Below are 18343 nucleotides of genomic sequence, written 5' to 3'. Positions count from 1 at the left end.
CTTGATTGAGCCATTCCACATCATGTCATAAACCTTAACTATGTATAATTTTTATTTGCCATGGAGACACATGTACAAAAATAAGAAAAGAAAAAATCTCATGACTTTAAATATCACCTAAAGACTATTGAGTCTCAATTCCGACCTCCAGTTTCTCTATTGAAAATGCACTGAGAGCAGTAATTGGCACTGGATACCTTTAAAAAACTAATGCCTTGAAGTAAGAGTATAATCTTCAACAAAAGCCACCAAAGTACAATACAAAGATTGTCTAACTTTTTAAGCTTTGCCACATAAGTATTAAGGATCTGTTTGAATGTCTGTAATGACCTTATTGCCAATTCTTCTTCTTTCCAAAAACAGTAGAGAACTTTAACTGTTTACAAAGAAATTCAACTGGTCTACTACTTAAATTCAACTGGGGAATTACACCCTACACTGCACATGTGTAATACCTGTGTATAATACCTATGTGTTAAGAGTGAGCGTCCTAATGTGATATGGCAGGAGCCTTCCAGTGGCTGCCCATTTCTTTAGCACAAAGGTGGATGGCCTGGTCAGAAGAGCCCTCAACATATAGACAAAGAGGGAGAGGGAGAAGGAGTGAGGTTTCATGTCTCACTCCCTGTTAACAACCACGTGAAGCTGCTTTTATTTCCTGGACAAGCCATTTCTCTCCCACTTCTGAGTTCTTCCCCATATTCTTCCATCCACCAGAAATCCTCCTGCCCCTCTTTTCCTGGCTCATCTTCGATGTGACTCCCTCAGAGAAACAGTCCCTGCCCCTCCCCAGTGCATCTCTTTGTTTAACACTGTTTATTTGTGGCTATGTGCTCCCAGGGCCTCTTGTGCACCACCCCACACACAGCTCTGTGGGCCACGTCTGCTGTCCGCCTCCCATGTAGGAGTGGGAGTCACTGAAGAAGAAGATCGTTTCTACAGAACCCAAAATACAGTCAGATGAAAAATTATGCAAAGAAATGCATTTCATTATAGCCCTCCTTCAAGCTTTACAAAAGCCATCCGTGTAAACAAAAACATTTGTGTCCCTGTAATATTTTGAAATTTAAAAAAATCCCCATGAATAAATAGATTTTCTTTGGGGTGGAGTTTCAGTTAAAAAGACAAAAGGAAATAGAGAAAGTAAAGAAAGCCTCACGTCATTTACACGGTGACACAGTCAGAGAACGGGGTAGTCAATTCTGCATGCCTGCGTGTTTCTAGGGAAGTTTAAATAATTCGGTTGTTTCTTCCTCATTGAAAGAAAACTAAATGCTCTGTTAAAGGCAAAGGCGCCCAGCCACAGATCCGGAGAAGAGCACACAGTCGGCAAATACGTGCTGCATGAGAAACTCAAAAAGACGACAATAACATGTGTACCATTTCCTTATGATTTTCATATTGTGAATTTTAATTTATAAATTCAGCACAGTAAATTATAATCTATTATTCTATACCAGTGGTGTTCAGCTCTAGCTAAGATATAATTCTAGTACATTAGAATTATAGGAATTTTTTAAAACATTGTTGCTTAGGTCTCATCACAGACCAATTAAATCAAAATCCTTAAGAACAGAGCCCAGTCATAGTAAAACCCAGGGTTTATTTTTTTTTTTTTAATTCCTCAGGTGGGCGTATTGGGCAGCTCAATTTAAGATTCATTTTCCTGTATTATGGAAAGTATACAAATTGTGGAAAATGATTTGCCTTTACAATATTAGTATAAGATGGAGACCACCCTACTAAGATACCCTTTTAAACTTTTCTTGAAACTTTCTAAGTATTTAAGTGTAAATAAAAGGATTCAACAATGGAAAAGAATGTTTACCATATTACCCTATACCAAAAAGTCCTTTTTTTCCAGAAATATTTGTGAGCATTTGCCCTTTATAGTCAACATTTTCATAAGAGGATGCTTCTCTGTTTGAAAATAATTGATGGCAATACCTCTCAAATGATTCAGTTATATTGCCTGGTAGTCTCAGTTTCTATTTTCAGATGGCAATAACGGGACTTGATTTTCTTTGTACTTGTGAGGATGGAAATAACTGATGCTTTAATCTGGTCCCTGAATGCTATCAGAGTCATTATAAGCAAATTCATGTGGCAACAGAAACAGTTACACACAATGTTTACACTGGTCGTGGATATTTTTCTGTATAGAAGATATGCAATGTAGTAAATATAGTAATCATTTATACCAGGTTGTGACATTTGACCCTTAGAAAAACATCAGTAAATATTTGGGGTTTTTTGTTTTGTTTTGATTTGGTTTTGGTTTTTGATACAGAGTCTCACTATGTCACCCTCAGTAGAATGCCCTGGCATCACAGCTCACAGCAATCTCAAACTCTTGGGCTCAAGCAATTCTCTTGCCTCAGCCTCCCAAGCAGCTGGGACTACAAGCGTCCACCACAATGCCTGGCTATTTTTAGAGACGGGGTCTCGCTCCTGCTCCAGCTGGAGTCAAACCTGTGAGCTCAGGCAATCCACGTGTCTCAGCCTCCCAGAGTGCTGGGATTACGGGTGTGAGCTGCCGCCGTACCCAGTCAATAAATATTTGTTGAATAAATGACAAAAAGTCTTCCTACTCGTGAGTAAGAAAAAAATGAATACATATTTTTTCTTTTCTTTTTAAACAAAGTACCATTGAAAACTTGATTATTAAAACATAAATATGCTTTTATGCAACTGGATCTGAATACAAGACTATTAATTAAATGATCCCGGGCATCTCCTTCTGGTATACAATCTAAGAGGCTATGGTCAAGAGTAGAAACCACTTTAAAACTTAAAGTGAGTAGTACACTATAAATAAGTTTAGTAAGATGTAATTAAATCTCATAATATGATGAAACAAATAGAATATGATAGATGGAAGGAAGACTTAATAAGGAGTTTTTGTCATTTTTCATGATATGGAAAAAATGTAGAAAATAAAGCTGGATGTTTTATAAATGCTGAATAATATTTATAAATTACACATGCTGCTTTATAGATAGTGAATAATATTTGTTCTTTTGCAAAAGAAAAAGTATGTTTAACTATCCCTCACTCTGCCAACCACTCCTGCCAGTTAACAATTTCCTTCGTACTATACATTCACTGCACCGCCTCAGCACAGTGAGTGATGGTGGCCCTCATACCACCCTGGGAACTCCCGCCCACCACTCCCATCGCTGGACTTACAGGTTAAACTTGTTATTGTTCCCAAACCTACTTATACCGATCGTACATATTAATATAACTTAGATAATTAAATTAAATATTACATAAAAACAATTTTCTACAATATCTAAGGTAAATGCTTTGGACCATCTCAACAAAGGTGAGTCACCAAAAATGATACCCAAGTAGATGTGGTTGAGACCATTATAACAGATTGAAAAATAGTCCAAGGTTAAAAAGGTTCTCTGTGCTCAGGATAATTTCTCTTTAAGATGATACACAGATAAAATATTATACAGCTATAGATATTTTAGGCTATATACACACATATAGTACAGGATGTATTGATATTGTTTGTGTGAAAACATCAGTTTAGCTTCTAATCAATGGATTGATATTCATAGAAAATATTTTGGCTCCATCTCCAAAGGTATCAAATAACTTTGCAAGTGTTAATTGCATTGTCGTTTTTATGATTCCCACCTTTTTAGAGATGGGGTCTCGCTCTGGCTCAGGATGGTCCTGAACTCCTGAGCTCAAGGGATCCACCTGCCTTGGCCTCCCAGAGTGCTGGGATCACAGGCCTAAGCCACTGTATCCAGCTCTATTTTTAATTTTTATGGATATAAAATAGTTATTCAAATCTATAAAGTACTTGCCATATTTTGATATAAGCATACAATGTGTAATGATCAAATTAGAGTAATTAGGATCTTCCTCACCTCAAACAGCTAATTTCTTTGTGCTGGAAACATTTCAAATCCCCTCCTCTAGTATATATTTTTTTGAGACAGAGCCTCAAGCTGTCCCTCTGGCTAGAGTGCTGTGGCATCACAGCTCACAGCAACCTGCAACTCCTGGGCTCGAGCAATTCTCCTGCCTCCACCTCCCAAGTAGCTGGGACTACAGGCGCCTGCCACAAAGCCCAGCTATTTTTTTGGTTGCAGCCATTATTGTTGTTTGGTGGGCCCAGGCTGGATTCGAACCCGCTACCTTAGGTGTACGTGGGTGGCGCCTTAGCCACTTGAGCCACAGGCGCCGAGCCAATATAATAAATTTTTAACTATAGTCGTCCTACTGTGGTCCTAAATAGGAAAGTTATTCCTTCTACCTAACTGTATTTTTGTACCCATTAAACAACCTCTCTTTATCCCCTTGCCCTGATTCCCATTTTAACTCACTCATGACATCTGATAAGATTTAGGGCTTAGAATATTTACAGTTTCTTAACTGCTTGTTTAAATATTTCCCGATATTTAAATGAGAATATCATTTTTATTTTAGTAATTTATCCAGTAATTTATTGTCTACATATCATTCATTATATATGCATATAAGACATGGTCACTTTAAAATTACCCAAATAATAAAAATAACTGATGGTGTCTGATCAATAAGTGGAGAGGTGAGTCATATCTCACAGCCCTTCCAAGCTGCAATAGTAGATCGGGCTTGCTGGCTTCTGCTGCTGGAAACATGTCCCCACCAGTCTGACATCCATTCTGGCAAATGCATAAAATCTCCTGAGAATGCTAAACTGCCTTGAATCCCCTGCTGTGTCTTACAAAGTAAAGCTAGAACAGCAAAGGTTAAGGAAACAAACCCCGATTCCAAAATGTCTCAGCAATTTCTACAGCAGTGACTCTTCCTTTACCAACTGCTGCCTTTCTACACGATGATGTTATTCTTACCTTGGGGTAAAGAACTCAAAAGGAGGGATAGCCAAGGAAACTTCGTTTGATCAAAAAGAAATCACATAGCTGCTCAAATGGCCCGGGACAGGAAGCCAATGGATGTGAAATTACTGTGTCAGCTGTGTCATTGTAACTCAGCTGTTAACCTTTAGATGGTGATAACATTAAATTTAATTTTAAGAGTTTTACCTATTATGTTGTCTCTTGTGCTATTTGGCATCATCAGCTAGTAGTTCCAAATTATTTTTAGTGAATTTATAGACTTTAGGAAATGATATTGAATATGATGTTTCGATAAAAATCAGTAAAGGGCACTAGTTAAATGGGGTTATTTTTGTGGTCGAAATTAGGTGAAAAGAAGTGGGACTATACCTAACAAATGCAATCAGTGTAACCTAGTTTCTTGTACCTTCAACTAATCCCCAACAATTAAAAAAAAAACAAAAAAGAAATTAGGTGAAAAGGGTTCTTCCACAAAATTTCTGTTAAGCTACTTTCAATACAACCAAGCTTGGTTATGTCAAAGTGGTTAAGAACACTGGCTTTGGAATCTATCAACCTGTGCTTGCTTCGGTAGCACATATACTAAAATTGGAATCTAACAACCTAAATTTGAAACCTAGATCTGACCTCCAGGGCTGACACGTATGAATTTTATTTTTTAATATTAATTACTGTTATAACAAAATTTATAATAGATTATGTGAAAAAGAAATGATTGAAAATCTCTTCCCAAAGAGAAGTGCGGATGTAAGCAGACTCCCATAGTGATGTGAATAAGTCCAAATTTTTAATCCTTACCCCCAAATGCCATTTCACAAAATGAACTTAACAATTATAAGAGAAGCCAATTTAAAGTAAAGCATACAGTAAAGAAAAAAAGCATTAAAACATATACCATTAAAGCTACCTCTTCAGCTAAAAGGGTATGTATTTAGTTAATGTGATAATGAGTTCTTACTGTCTTCACAAAGGTAGAAATGCTGTTATGTTTTATATTTTTTTATTGACTTTTCACCTAAAAACTTGAATTCTAAGCGCAGAAGTCTCTCTTACAAATAGCTAATTGCTATTCTTTTTAAATATAGATCTTTATGTTTAAAGCCATTCCTTCTGAGTAGTATTTATGAACCTGACATCTCTTTGAAATTGTACAAGTTCCACAGTTTTGCTAATGCAAAAGACAGATGTAAATGTATTTTTTTAGGAAGTCCAAGTCCCATTCTCCATTCCCACTATAATTAAGTCATGAAGAGGAATAACGGTTTAACCACTGATGACTCTGTAATACTCAGCACAGAACTCAGCACACGTTTTATATCTGATAAATAATGAAGGAAAGAGTTAGTTAAAGAAACCCATGGAAGAAAAGTGGGTCCCGGATAGCAAGAGGCAAAAGCTCGCCATCTACTGGTAACTTTGTAAAAATGCAATGCACCTATAGGACTAAAAGGAGCGCAGAAAAGTTGAGAGAAAAGTTGATTTCTAAGAATAGACGTGCTGGGCCCATCTTGCCTAGTGGAAAGGCTTCATTTAGTGTGATGTACACATTGTTTTAAAGATGCCAGTTGATTAGGAAATTATATTGTAAGAAGAAGCCATTAATATTCAGCCATACAGGGACCTACAAGCACGGTGCTAGACAGTGAGAAGACCTTTCTCTTATATAATTTATTAAAGCTGTACTTTAAATCTTTAAAAATGTGGTGGTATACTGGCCAACGGTTTTAAAATTCTGCTTGAGGAAACAAGCAGTACTATTCTCTCCCATCTAAATTCCGCCTGTGTCCTGCGGGTCATTAATAAATCATACTCCACTCTATTTTAAATTGTACATTAAACCAACCATATTCCATCACTTCCATTATGTCAACAGAGACTTACTGTCAGCCTAAAGAAACAAAATTCCTTTCTTTTTCCTCATATCTATCAAAAGAACCATGTGGTCTCCAACTCGGTGTGCACCATTCCTAGCTAGAACCTCATTCAGAATTCTTCATTGGTTGATCCGCGGTCTTACTGTCTCTGAAGGACATGAAATCTTTTACTGTTGTTCTACTTTTCTACTTTACAAAGAACAATGAAACAGCCGTTGTTCTTAGAGTTCCTGCTTTATGTAAAAAAGTTAATAAGTGAATTAATGCAAATATAATAGCATTTCTACTTTCAGCCAGAACCCCCACCCACCCACCCCTCTCAGGAGGCCTTCTTTAAGCTTTTGTTTAAAGCTGAATGATCCCGGAGCTTTAGGAGTCACTATTATCAACATCTTTACTCTCATAGACTCTATAGCAAACACAGTGATGATGATAATCTCTCCTAAAGAACCAGCGGTTGTATTCAGAACAGTGAAAACTTAAATATATACTCTTTCATGGTACACTCATGGTTCACATACTAAGCAATACAGGTCTCTCTTTGAATAAAAAATAATAATCAGGACTAAGGTGCAGAGTTCAGTAGGAATTGCTCCAACCGGCTGCACATTTGGCCACACACGTGAGCGAGCACAGCTTTAGAAGGATCCGGGGCTTTCCAGAAGCTGGCCTGACCTGGCTAGGATGAGAAGTTTGCAGTGGGGAGTGCGTTACCACTTTGCCAGCAGTAGATGTCACACGCAACTAAAGAAAAAGGTCAGAGGAGCCAGAAAAAAGCAGCCAGTCACAGAAAAAGGAACTAAAGCCTATAAAACTATTCAAACATTTTGTATAGATTTACATTGAGTAAAAGCAGCTAAAACCCCTGAATTCATCGTGAAAATTCATTTATTTCTGCACACATCTATGTATATCCTACAATCCATTCAACAAAAAGTTCAAAACTAAAAGTTCTAAGCAGTTGGTGGATGAAAAACTAGTGTACATGTATGTGGCTTGAGAGCCGAGAGCGCGGCGCAGATGCTGACCCGTCCCTGGTACTCACCGTGGTGGTGGTGGTCACCTCCTCAGTTACAACCTTCAGAGTGTCCACCACGGAGATGTAGCCCAGACGCTTAGCAATCGCCAAGGCCGTGTTGCCATTCTGAAGACAGAGTGAGAGAAAGAGAGTGAGAAATGAGAGGGAGGACTGAGATGTGAGCCAATGAGATCACCCGCGGCTCTGCATGAGCCAGCATTTCTTTCCAAAACAAGGCACAGCTTAGGAAAATCACTAGTTTTTACCATTACGTCTAAATCTGTCTTGGTAACTTCTTTAGACTATAGCCCAGGTCACCATGGTAACACAACAAGCTTGCATCTGCCTGCTCTTTTTACTAAGAAGCGCTTGACGCTTTAACCCTAAGGTTGTCAAATATCTTCTGTAAATCCTGTTTTGTGCTTAGGAAAGAACCTCTCGATGCCTCCAAAAACTTTTTGCAAGTACCAGACACACACTTATTCCTCCTCGTCAGAGGTCAGGCCATCTGCTGCAGGTAAGATGTTACCATGGGGGGCACAGTAACATACTTAGCTACAGCTGTGCAGATGCTCACTACGCACCAAAGTGACATGAGCAAGCAAGCAGGCTGCAATCCCAGGCCACTGGGGGATCCTGGTTTGTTTAATTGCAAGGCTTAGTTTACATTTCAATGGCTCCACAACCCAAGGAGCTTTGTCTAAGCCAGCAGCACCCTTCACCGAGGCTGCTTAAGCAGGCGGGGAGGGAGTGGTTTGATTTCTTGCCCACATCTGAGAGCCAGCTGTAAGCAGAGCACGTTCCAGCAATCCCCAAGCAGGAGGGCCCGCGCTCTAGAGAGAGCCAACTGAGTCAGGCCAACTGCTTTCCCCCGGGCAAGCACTCCGGGGAAGTCACGCTGACTTCTGAAAAGGCTTTCCCCAAATCTGGGGCTTTCCAGAGTCCGGGGCTTATTTAAGAACGATGTTTCTGAACTCAGCTCAGACAAGAGGCCATGGGGCAAGAGAAGAAGAAGGAAGCGTGGTGGGGGACAAGCCACCGCTGCCTTACCGCGGTGGTGGCGTTGGGCTTGGCCCCATGCTGGAGCAGGACGTTGATGATGTGCGTGTGCCCCTGCTGCGCGGCCTGGTGCAAAGGCGTGTAGCCATTCTGTGGACAACAGTGGCGGCGGGCAGAGGGAGAGGAAAATTAGATTAGCCTTCATTTTGAACTTCTGAGTCTTATTTACAACAAAATCATCACTAATGCTTTGTTTATTTGGAGCCCAAGATTACCAGCGACCCATTTCTCAGCAGCAAACACTCCCTCACACCTTATGGTCTACTAAATAGAGAAGAGACTGGTTTCTGAGTTTCTGCAACAAGTTTAACGGGCTCCAAATGCTAACTATAACTATTTTAACCAATTAGCATTTAAAACTGGGTATGCTGAGAGGAGGTTTTAATGAGAAAGGGCATTAGCGCCATGATTTCTTCCCTGAGAAACCAGGGAGGGTAAAATTTTGTAGCTGAAGACTTCAGAGGATCACACAAACCACTGTGTGTTCACATCACTTTCCTATAATTTTTTTTAACATTTTATTTTAGATACAAGATGATCTTTTGTTGTTGTTTTTGCAGTTTTTGGCCAGGGCTGGGTTTGAACCTGCCACCTCCAGTATTTGGAGCCAGTGCCCTACTCCTTGAACCACAGGCACCACCCCACTTTCCTATAATTAACCTTTGGCTTTAGATTTAGGGATTCTTACTCAAAGAAAGTAAATCTCACTAAGTCTTACATTCCTTTCCGTGAACAGCTTTGGTCAAAGACAAGGATATACCTGCATTTAAGAGAGTAGAAGCCTTTGCTGGAAGCTGTGTGCCCCCCCCCCCTTGATAAAGAAAAAGTCTTTACTAGATTTGGGGCATTCTGGTCTAAACTTCCATGCAGGTGGAAGCTCTGTAAGCCCTGACTTGTGGGGGAATTGCTGGTAAGGTTAGCATGCGGCCAGTCTTGCTCAGAACCCTGGAGGGTGGTGGGTGTAATACAGGTTGATCCCATCATCACAGATTGCATTTGAGTCTTTGGAAGTCCAAGGAAACAGTAACAGTGACCACTCATGATGCATTCATTTCATCCAGGCACTGGACCTTGTAGTTATTGCCTCTTCATCACCATTCTGAAAATGAGGGTACTTGACTCGGAGTAGGTGTTTCATAAATAATGGCTGACTTAATAAGCAATGAACAAATGATAATGTAAATGAAGATCTTTCTCCTCATTTCAGACATGATGAAACAACCAAGTTTATCAATTTCTCCATAATCATTCCAGAGTCAGCTGCTGTGTAGAAGACCACAACAACCCATGGCTATCAGAACTACTCCTTAAAAATGTATTGCCCCACCCCTAATAAAATTTTATCTATATATTTCAGATCCAATTGTCCTGGGCTCTGAGTTTGAGTGGCCCACTCATACCCTAAGCTGATAAGAGTAGTGTACACGTAGTATAATGACCTTTTAGACAAGGTCACTGTTGCCTCATGGTCAAGATGCATATCCTCTTAACTTGTCTATGTGGTACATCTATCTATATATGTGGGCACCACATTATTCTTTCTATACATCCACTGTGGCATTTCTGTACTTAGGAATGTACCCATAAGTATGAGGGTCCATCTGCCTCTGAGTGTCCCCAAGTCTGGCACATTCCCATTCTGCCACACTGGGCGCCTTACATCTGCTATATATATATCCTTACAAAGGAATGACCCCAGGAAACCTGGAAATATAAATCAATTACAGGGAGTATGAGAAAACTATAGCTATTGCAGAGACTCTGTTCTCAAATCAGGTAAACCAGGGGCACTGGAGGAGCACACAGTATGTGCTTTTTCTTCTAAAATTTCTTCCTTTCCATTAATTTTATGTCTTACCAACTGAATTTACTTCTCTCCAGTATCAATCAAGTTCATTCATTCAACAAGCATCTCCTAACCATATACTAGGTACTAAATAACTTGGCACAAACATTAAATTATATAATAAATAATATATTAAAATATATAATATAAGTAAATATAAATTACCTATAAATATATATATAAGTCTTGCCCTCAATAGATCACAGTACATATATAGAGCCCCCAGTGGACACTGTGACCAGAAAAATGTCCCCCAGGACTGGCTTAACCTAACCTTCACCTGAAATCTCTGAGAAATGACAATATTTCTTGAAAGTCTTTGCATGAAAGTGTGGCTGAATCTTTAATCCACTGTCATAAACTAGAAGCTCTAGAGAACTACCTCTTCTACCAACTATTCACAAATCCCCTAAACCTCAGTTTTCTCATTTGTAAAATGAAAAAGCCACAATTTCAAGTTAGGTGAAGGATCAAATAAGTTGTCTGTGAAAATATTTTCATTTTTAGCCTCGATAATTCCAGCAAAGATTATGGTAGGGTTTTTGTTTCCCTTCCATGAAGAGCTCTCTAATCTTTGCAGTATATTTTATAAAGAAATTCCTTAGATATGCTATACTTCTGAACCCTTTTCACAAGTTTGACATATAATTAACCAAGTCTGATTTGCCTCAAGCTGTCATGACAGGGTTTCATTCTAATTTTAAGCAACTAAGAGTTCCACAAAATAAGTTCACTTTTCCAAATCTTTTATGCCAAGTCATGAATGTTCAAGGAGTAAAGTTAATTGTTAGGTTTATTTTTTCAAAGCAATGAGCCAATTTTTAGTAACTATGGTTACACATGAGTTGTGACAAGGAAAATGTAAATTTTCCTCTAGAGATAACATTTCATATGTAAAAAATTCCAAAGGGTTTACTGGAAGACTGCCTTTCAAGGTATGCATCTATCTTAATGTGACCAGACATCCCACTTTTAGTGAGACAATCCCGATTTTTAACAATTTGTCCTGTGTCCCGAGGCATTTTTAAAAAGTCCTGATTTTTGGAAAGAATGCAGGACAAGCTAGGGAAGGGCAGGAGAATGGGAAGGGAATATACGGTTTCTGGCTGCTGAAAAGGTTACTGTAACTCCATTTGGGAATGAAGAGGTTAATGTAACTTCATTTGGAAATGAAAAGGCTAATGTAAACTCCCTACTCCCCTCCTGGGCAAGGTCACCCAGGGGGACCAGCACCCTACTCCTTTGAGCCACAGGTGCTGCCCTATACATAATTTTTTTAATGTATTATATTTGTAAATTGTACTTATGTTGAAATTAACAAAAAATTACAATACTATTTTTGTGTTCTATGAAAATTGTTGTTCCTCCATATAGACCAAATTTTTAATCAAGAACACAACCCTCCTCCGCTCCACCCCTGCCCCCCCTCCATCAATGGTGTCCTGCTTTACCAATGTTAAAATCTGGTCACCTTAATCTATCTATGCCTTTGAAAATATGTCACTCCAAATATTACAGTAAAAGCTCTACATAGTTCACATAAAAAAATAAAACTAAAATGTTAAAATCAGATTTTTCTCTAAATGAAATGATCATTTGATGAATATCAAACTGCAGGACTGCAGGGAGGTCACTGATACTCTCTAGATAATATAGTGTTTGCCTGCTAAATATTATAACCAATTTAACAATCCAACACTAGACAAAAAAACAGGATAAACATCTCCAAAGTCTACTAACCTCTGATTGGTTGTTACATTTTGCATTTCAAGACAATATCTGGATTCCTGAAATACTTACATGTAAGCTGGCTCAGCAAAAATGATGTTAGAGGCTAATGCCTGAGAATTTATATTAGTGCTTTTAAATAAGTGTCAAAGTACAATTTCATGAGAACTCAAGAATTGGTCAGAAACTAGGCAGCAGCTCTTCTTGCTAGAGGAAGATTACAAATTTGAATCTTAAATGTTAACAGTATTATTTATGTTCATAATTAAAAAATAATTTTATTTTAAATTAGCTTATAAATGGTTATATATAGAAATGATTTTGTTTCTGCTTCCAAGAGAACATAAAAAGGAAGACTGACTCATCAAATTGCTATATATTTGTAATTAGCACATTGTGAGTGATATCTTTGAAATCTCCTGAATGTGCCCACACTCACTGACTTGAGCCCACTCCCATAGCTATAATTAGAAATTTCTACTATATGAACTTTAACAAAAAATGTAAATAAATATTTCTTAGAACCTAAGCACCAGGAGCTGCAAGTTATATTATGCATAATAGCCATAGTCACAGTACTCATTTCTCTTCACCTTGAACCAATCTGAGTGTACTGAGTCATGTTCCGACCTTGCTTTGCTGAATGGGATACTTCAGATATTACCTGTGGGATCAGGTCAGCTCTCTTTTATTCCTGAGAACTTCCTTCACAGGCCTTACACGTTATTGGCTCACTGAGCACAACCACGTGATGTTCCCAATGTGGCAGAGTTCAATAAGAATGAAAGGCACACAGTGTAGGTTACCTGTGTATTTCCTCATAAGAGGATGAGGGGTCGGTGAAGGAGGGCAAGGCCCTGAAATAAGAAAATCTGCCAGAACATCATGAGGTTGGAGCAGGATCCATTGTATCCTGCAGTGAATTGTTAAATCAACATAACTTTATAGTAGAAGTTGTTCTGAAGCTAACCTACATGGCTGTCAAAGGTTGTTACAATAAACTAAATAGCCTCTTCAAAATTAGTTTAGAAGAACTAAAAAAAAAGGAAAAATAAAATAATGTACTTGTAGCTCTGGTAAACTAGTGAAGTGTCCACATGACTGGATCTTTTTCGTTATAGAAAATGCTATTTATTTTTTATTTTTTTAGCCAACATTTATTTTTATGCCTAGGGAAATATATAGGGTGTTGAAGACTAATGTACTGGGCAATTTGCTAGTTAGTGATAGTAACATAATCCCGAAAAGCAAGCAAAATTATCTGTACTTTTTGAAAAGTTTTATTCAGCAATAAGAACATAATTTTTCATAGTTAAGGAAGTATGAAAAATTTGTTGAATTTTGAAAGCTGAATACATGCAGTGTTGGATCAAGGCACACACAGAACTGACCAATAGGCGTATGTATAATGCACTCTGGTTAAGAAAACATAAAATCATGGCAACTGTAAAGTGATTTTTGTTTTTTTTTTTTCAAGACAGAGTCTCAAGCTGTCACCCTGGGTAGAGTGCCATGGCCTCACAGCAACCTCAAAATCCTGGGCTTAAGTGATTCCCTTGCCTCAGCCTCCCACATAGCTGGGACTACAGGGATCTGCCACAATGCTTGGCTATTTTTAAGTTGTAGTTGTCATTTTTGTATGGCGGGCCCTGGCTGGATTCGAACCGTCATCTCCAGTGTACGTGGCTGGTGCCCTAAACACTTGAGCTATAGGCACCAAGCCAGTGATATGGTTTTTAAACAAGTGATAGTTCACAATTCAGTACGAAGCTAGAAAGAAATATTACAAGTTCATTAGGTACTATCTGGAAAACTCTGCGAGTCATTTACGGTCTTGATTTGCTATTAGAAAATGAAAATGACTACCAGTATTTTACCTTGGTTTTTGCGTTAACATTTGCTCCCTGCTTCAGAAGAAAGTTGACCATTTTCACATTTCCATAGTGACAAGCCACAATTAAAGGAGTGTAACCAAGCTGTAAATAATAATAATAAATGACAACTTAATAAATAAAGTAGAACTTTCACTACTGTAGTCATTAGTAATCTAGGGAAGAGTGTTCAGTTTTGTAGGATGGGCAGAAATTCAACTTGAGTGTAGAAATATTATTTAGCAAATTATATTTGTATCCCTGGCCACGAGGAACTTAATAGCAGCCACAGAGATCAGACACATCTGTAACTTAATCTGACAAAAAACTAAGAGAGACACAAATAATCCCTTCTGAAGATAGTGAAGAGAGATTGATTCTGGTAAGTTCAGGAAGAGATAGAAGAAAGCTGTAACTACAGTGGCTTAAAGACTGGGTAAGAATTTAATGGCATAAAGTGGAAAAACAGGTTTCCAGGCCCAGGGCATGAAGGCAAGCAAGTGCAGGGAGAAAACAGCAAGTCAACCAGACGAGCTAAAGCAACAAAGGAAAGAGTAGACTTGAGCCTGCAAAGCTGCAGTCTTCATGTGATTGTCTTGATACCATATTGTCCATGTGGACTTGATTCCAGAAGGAAACGGAAAGCAACTATAGATGCGTGAGCAAGAGTTTATACTTTAGAATAGACTTTTATGGAGGGAGGAGGTCCCAGACATAGGGTGACCCAAACTGGGGCTAGCCATGATCTGTCGTCCAAGCCATGATCTGTCATGGTCTTGACAGTGATTTGCTTTACCTTTGTGTGAGCATCCCGGTCCGCCCCATGCTTGGTGAGAATCTCCGCAACATTCACTTTATCTTCCTGGGCTGCAAGGTGTAAGGACGTGAGTCCACTCTATAGAAAGAACGGAGCCAAAGGGGTACAATTGAAGAAAAAAATACATTGCATCACCTACAATGTCATGTCTTTAAAAAATCCTGGGAAAGTCCTAGCCACCTCTCCCTAGAAACTGCATCTTTTGACATCTAACATAAACTCTTTAAGTTAGTGACTTTTCGTCCAAGACACATTTCTCTAAGTTAGTCAACACTTTCGACAAATTACATTTTCATTTTCTATATTTGGTACTTCCATTATGATGCTGGACTTCAACATAACTCAGGTAGGAAGCTTCCAAAGTATATTCTTTTCAAACCCATTTGGGCCTCCTATTGAATCTATTTATTTACTTTAATAATTGGTTAACCAACTACTACATTTACTTCATATCCGAATATCACTTCACCATAAAAAAAAATGTACAGAGTTACAGGAAATGAGTTCAAAATAGTTTTCTCTAGCACTCAAAGAGAATATACTTTCTTGAGCATTCCCAGTAAATGCTAAATTTTTATAAAAGTAATCCCATCCCAGCCCTGTTCGCCACTGCTTTGCAGGCCTGCTGTCCTGCCTTCGCCGGTGGGCTGACAATGATAAGCCATGTTCCTCAACGTTCATGTTCTCTAGCCATGGTACTAACTTCTGGAAATCAAAAACACTCTGACCTTTAAAAAAATATAAATAACACTGACAGGAAACCATTCTACAACTGGAAAAGAGGTCTTTTATTTGAGGGTCTAAGATTCTTTAATCCTCTTTGTGTGAGGGTCTAAGATTCTTTAACCTCTTTGTGTGAGGTTAGCTTTGAGTTTTCATAAAATATCAGGGTAAGATAGTAGACATACCCTTTTGCATTATGTTACTTCTCAAGAAATATTATTGAATCCTGATGTATAAAAAAATCTGAGTATTGGGATAAAACAATCCTTATCTTGATTTCCTCTATATTAAAATAGCAAACATAAAAAAAATTTTCTCATTACAAAGACAGTTGACCTGTTTAAAAATATCACTGAAGTGATCATCAAATCTCAAAAATAATTCTGATGGCATTTCAAATACACATGCCTTTTTCTGCTCTATTTTCAGAATGAATTTTCTACAACATAAAACTACAAACTAACTAGTATGAAAAATCCCAATAGTTTACTCTGGTAAACTTGCATATCCAAATCAAATTATGTTAACCCTTTTAATAAACCAAGAAAATAGAAGATATTGAAAGAGTTAGTCTCAAAAAAAGTAATTTATTTCCTAAAATACACTGGGAGACACAACAAATGGCTTTATTTTGTGGTGATTGATAAGGAATGTACTGTCAGTTCTATATTATAGTTCTTACTGAGATATAATTATTTAGGAAGCATGTAATTATTTGTTTTTTTCAAAAGCAATGGGAAAATGTATCAGTGTGGCATTATCTTATTATATAATACCAACTGAAAGGCAAAGTTGTATTTTTTATATATAGATTTACATAATGTATTATTCAGATTATATCTGAACACATTTACTAAAGTTTTATGTTAGTGACAAATACATCATGCCTTTGTCTATAGGAGACCACTGAAAGATAATATTGAAATTGTTGTTATAAAGAGAACATAATCACTTTGTGATTGAAAACTGAATATTTTTCTTCATTGCTGAGTGTGCAACTCAAATATACTCATTAAATATTTGCTGACTGCTAACACTCTCAAAGAAAGTAATGTATTTAGAATACCATTAACAGAGGACACAGTGAACTGATTCCAAATATGCACCTATCTTTTTCATAAATTAAAAATAACCCCATCAGAAGCATTGCAAAATCAATTTCATGAACTGTCTAGAATTTTAATCCTACATCGAATTTTGCTGAATTTCTGGGGTTCTTTTGTTTATTTTCAGATAAAGATTTCTTTTTAATACACAATAAATACATGCCTTCACAATACACTAATATTAAATAAAATATTCTATATTTTATGGCCATAATATCCTCAACAGGATAAATGACATCTGAATGACATGATTTCAATAGCCATAAGGGGGGTCCATGCCTCAGACTTTAACAAGTGTCTGGCTGATACACTGAATTTCATCATAAGGCTTTATCATGTTCATTCTTATTCTAATCCAAGTCTCTTCAGGAAGACTAACTCTCAACATACTTTAAAAAAGGATCTGTGAAGACTCTTGATGCAGGGCAGAGAAGTGTATATGGACAAGGGTTGTACTGTAATAATTCCGAGGAATAAAGAAAAACACAGGACATTAGAGACATTTACAGGCATCTGTTTCTTATCTCTTTCTCAAGGATGCATGCTACAGAATTTATTTACAAATGTTACTAAGGCCAATTTAGAATTTATACCTTTAAAAGCACTAATGAACTCGACAATGAGACAAATGTAGAAAGCATAGTATTTGCATATGTGTGTGAAAAATTCTAAGACACATAATTGTCACTAAATCCACACAAATGTTTTTTAAAAAAGCACCAAGAGATCCAAATGGCAAACTAATTTATAAATAAGTTTCCAATGTGCAGTTTCTCAGCAGCTGGCTCTAGAGGAGTACATATGAGACAGAAGGATAATAGACCTGGATTTATATCTAGATAGATAAATTGATAGATGTATACTTGCAAAAATCTAACTATGTTTATATATGAATAATATCTTTTCCTCTTATATCCTTGACTGCCAGTCGATCAGAATTAATAGGGAGGTAACCCAAAAGCCATTCCGTAGACAAGGCTGAAATGACCGAGAAGCTGCATGAAAAACAGATATTCTGACCTCCATCACCACAACCAAGCTAGGCTGAAGTTAGCTCCAAAACTCTGTTTTCCTGAGTTTCCTGCCCCCTCCCCAGAGATGCGTTTGATCTCAGCATGCTACAGGATGAGTTGGGAGGTAGACATGGCCTGTCAGTTTAGAGGTAACGGTTGTTTGAGCTAAACCCCAGATGAAACCTTCATTGTATGTATGTGTGTATGTATGTATGTATCATCTATTTCTCTATCTATCTGAAATTCAGGATTAGGACCAGCAGACACCAGGGCGTTCTGGTCTGACTCACTGAATTACAGTGGTGTTAACTCCTGGGAGCCATAGGGTAGCCTCTCCAGTCACATACACAGAGAAGCAGAAAAAGCTGATTGACAGAGACAAATGAACATAACTGGCTTGCTGAGAAAAGTCAAGATGCAAAG

The 18343-nt window shown here is 37.8% G+C and overlaps 1 protein-coding gene across 44 annotated transcripts in view; it reads right to left on the bottom strand.

The window, feature by feature from the left end:
- Positions 1 to 18343, bottom strand: part of ANK2 (ankyrin 2) — a 654255-nt gene that overhangs the window by 80085 nt on the left and 555827 nt on the right. For 40 of the 44 annotated variants that reach the window (XM_023518175.1, XM_023518165.1, XM_023518155.1 and 37 more), the window contains 4 exons: positions 15058 to 15156; positions 14268 to 14366; positions 8808 to 8906; positions 7785 to 7883 (listed from right to left, as the gene is read on the bottom strand). In XM_023518175.1, coding sequence (XP_023373943.1) covers positions 7785 to 7883; positions 8808 to 8906; positions 14268 to 14366; positions 15058 to 15156 — 396 coding nt within the window. Of the gene's footprint in view, positions 1 to 7784; positions 7884 to 8023; positions 8474 to 8807; positions 8907 to 14267; positions 14367 to 15057; positions 15157 to 18343 lie in introns of those variants that run through there. The other 4 variants (XM_023518185.1, XM_023518187.1, XM_023518184.1 and 1 more) reach the window with 1 other exon arrangement.

The sequence above is a fragment of the Otolemur garnettii genome, unplaced genomic scaffold, assembly GCF_000181295.1.
Source record: "Otolemur garnettii isolate 467f Iridium unplaced genomic scaffold, OtoGar3 scaffold00129, whole genome shotgun sequence".
NCBI classification, from domain to species: domain Eukaryota; kingdom Metazoa; phylum Chordata; class Mammalia; order Primates; family Galagidae; genus Otolemur; species Otolemur garnettii.
This window is presented reverse-complemented; position numbering and strand designations above follow the sequence as displayed.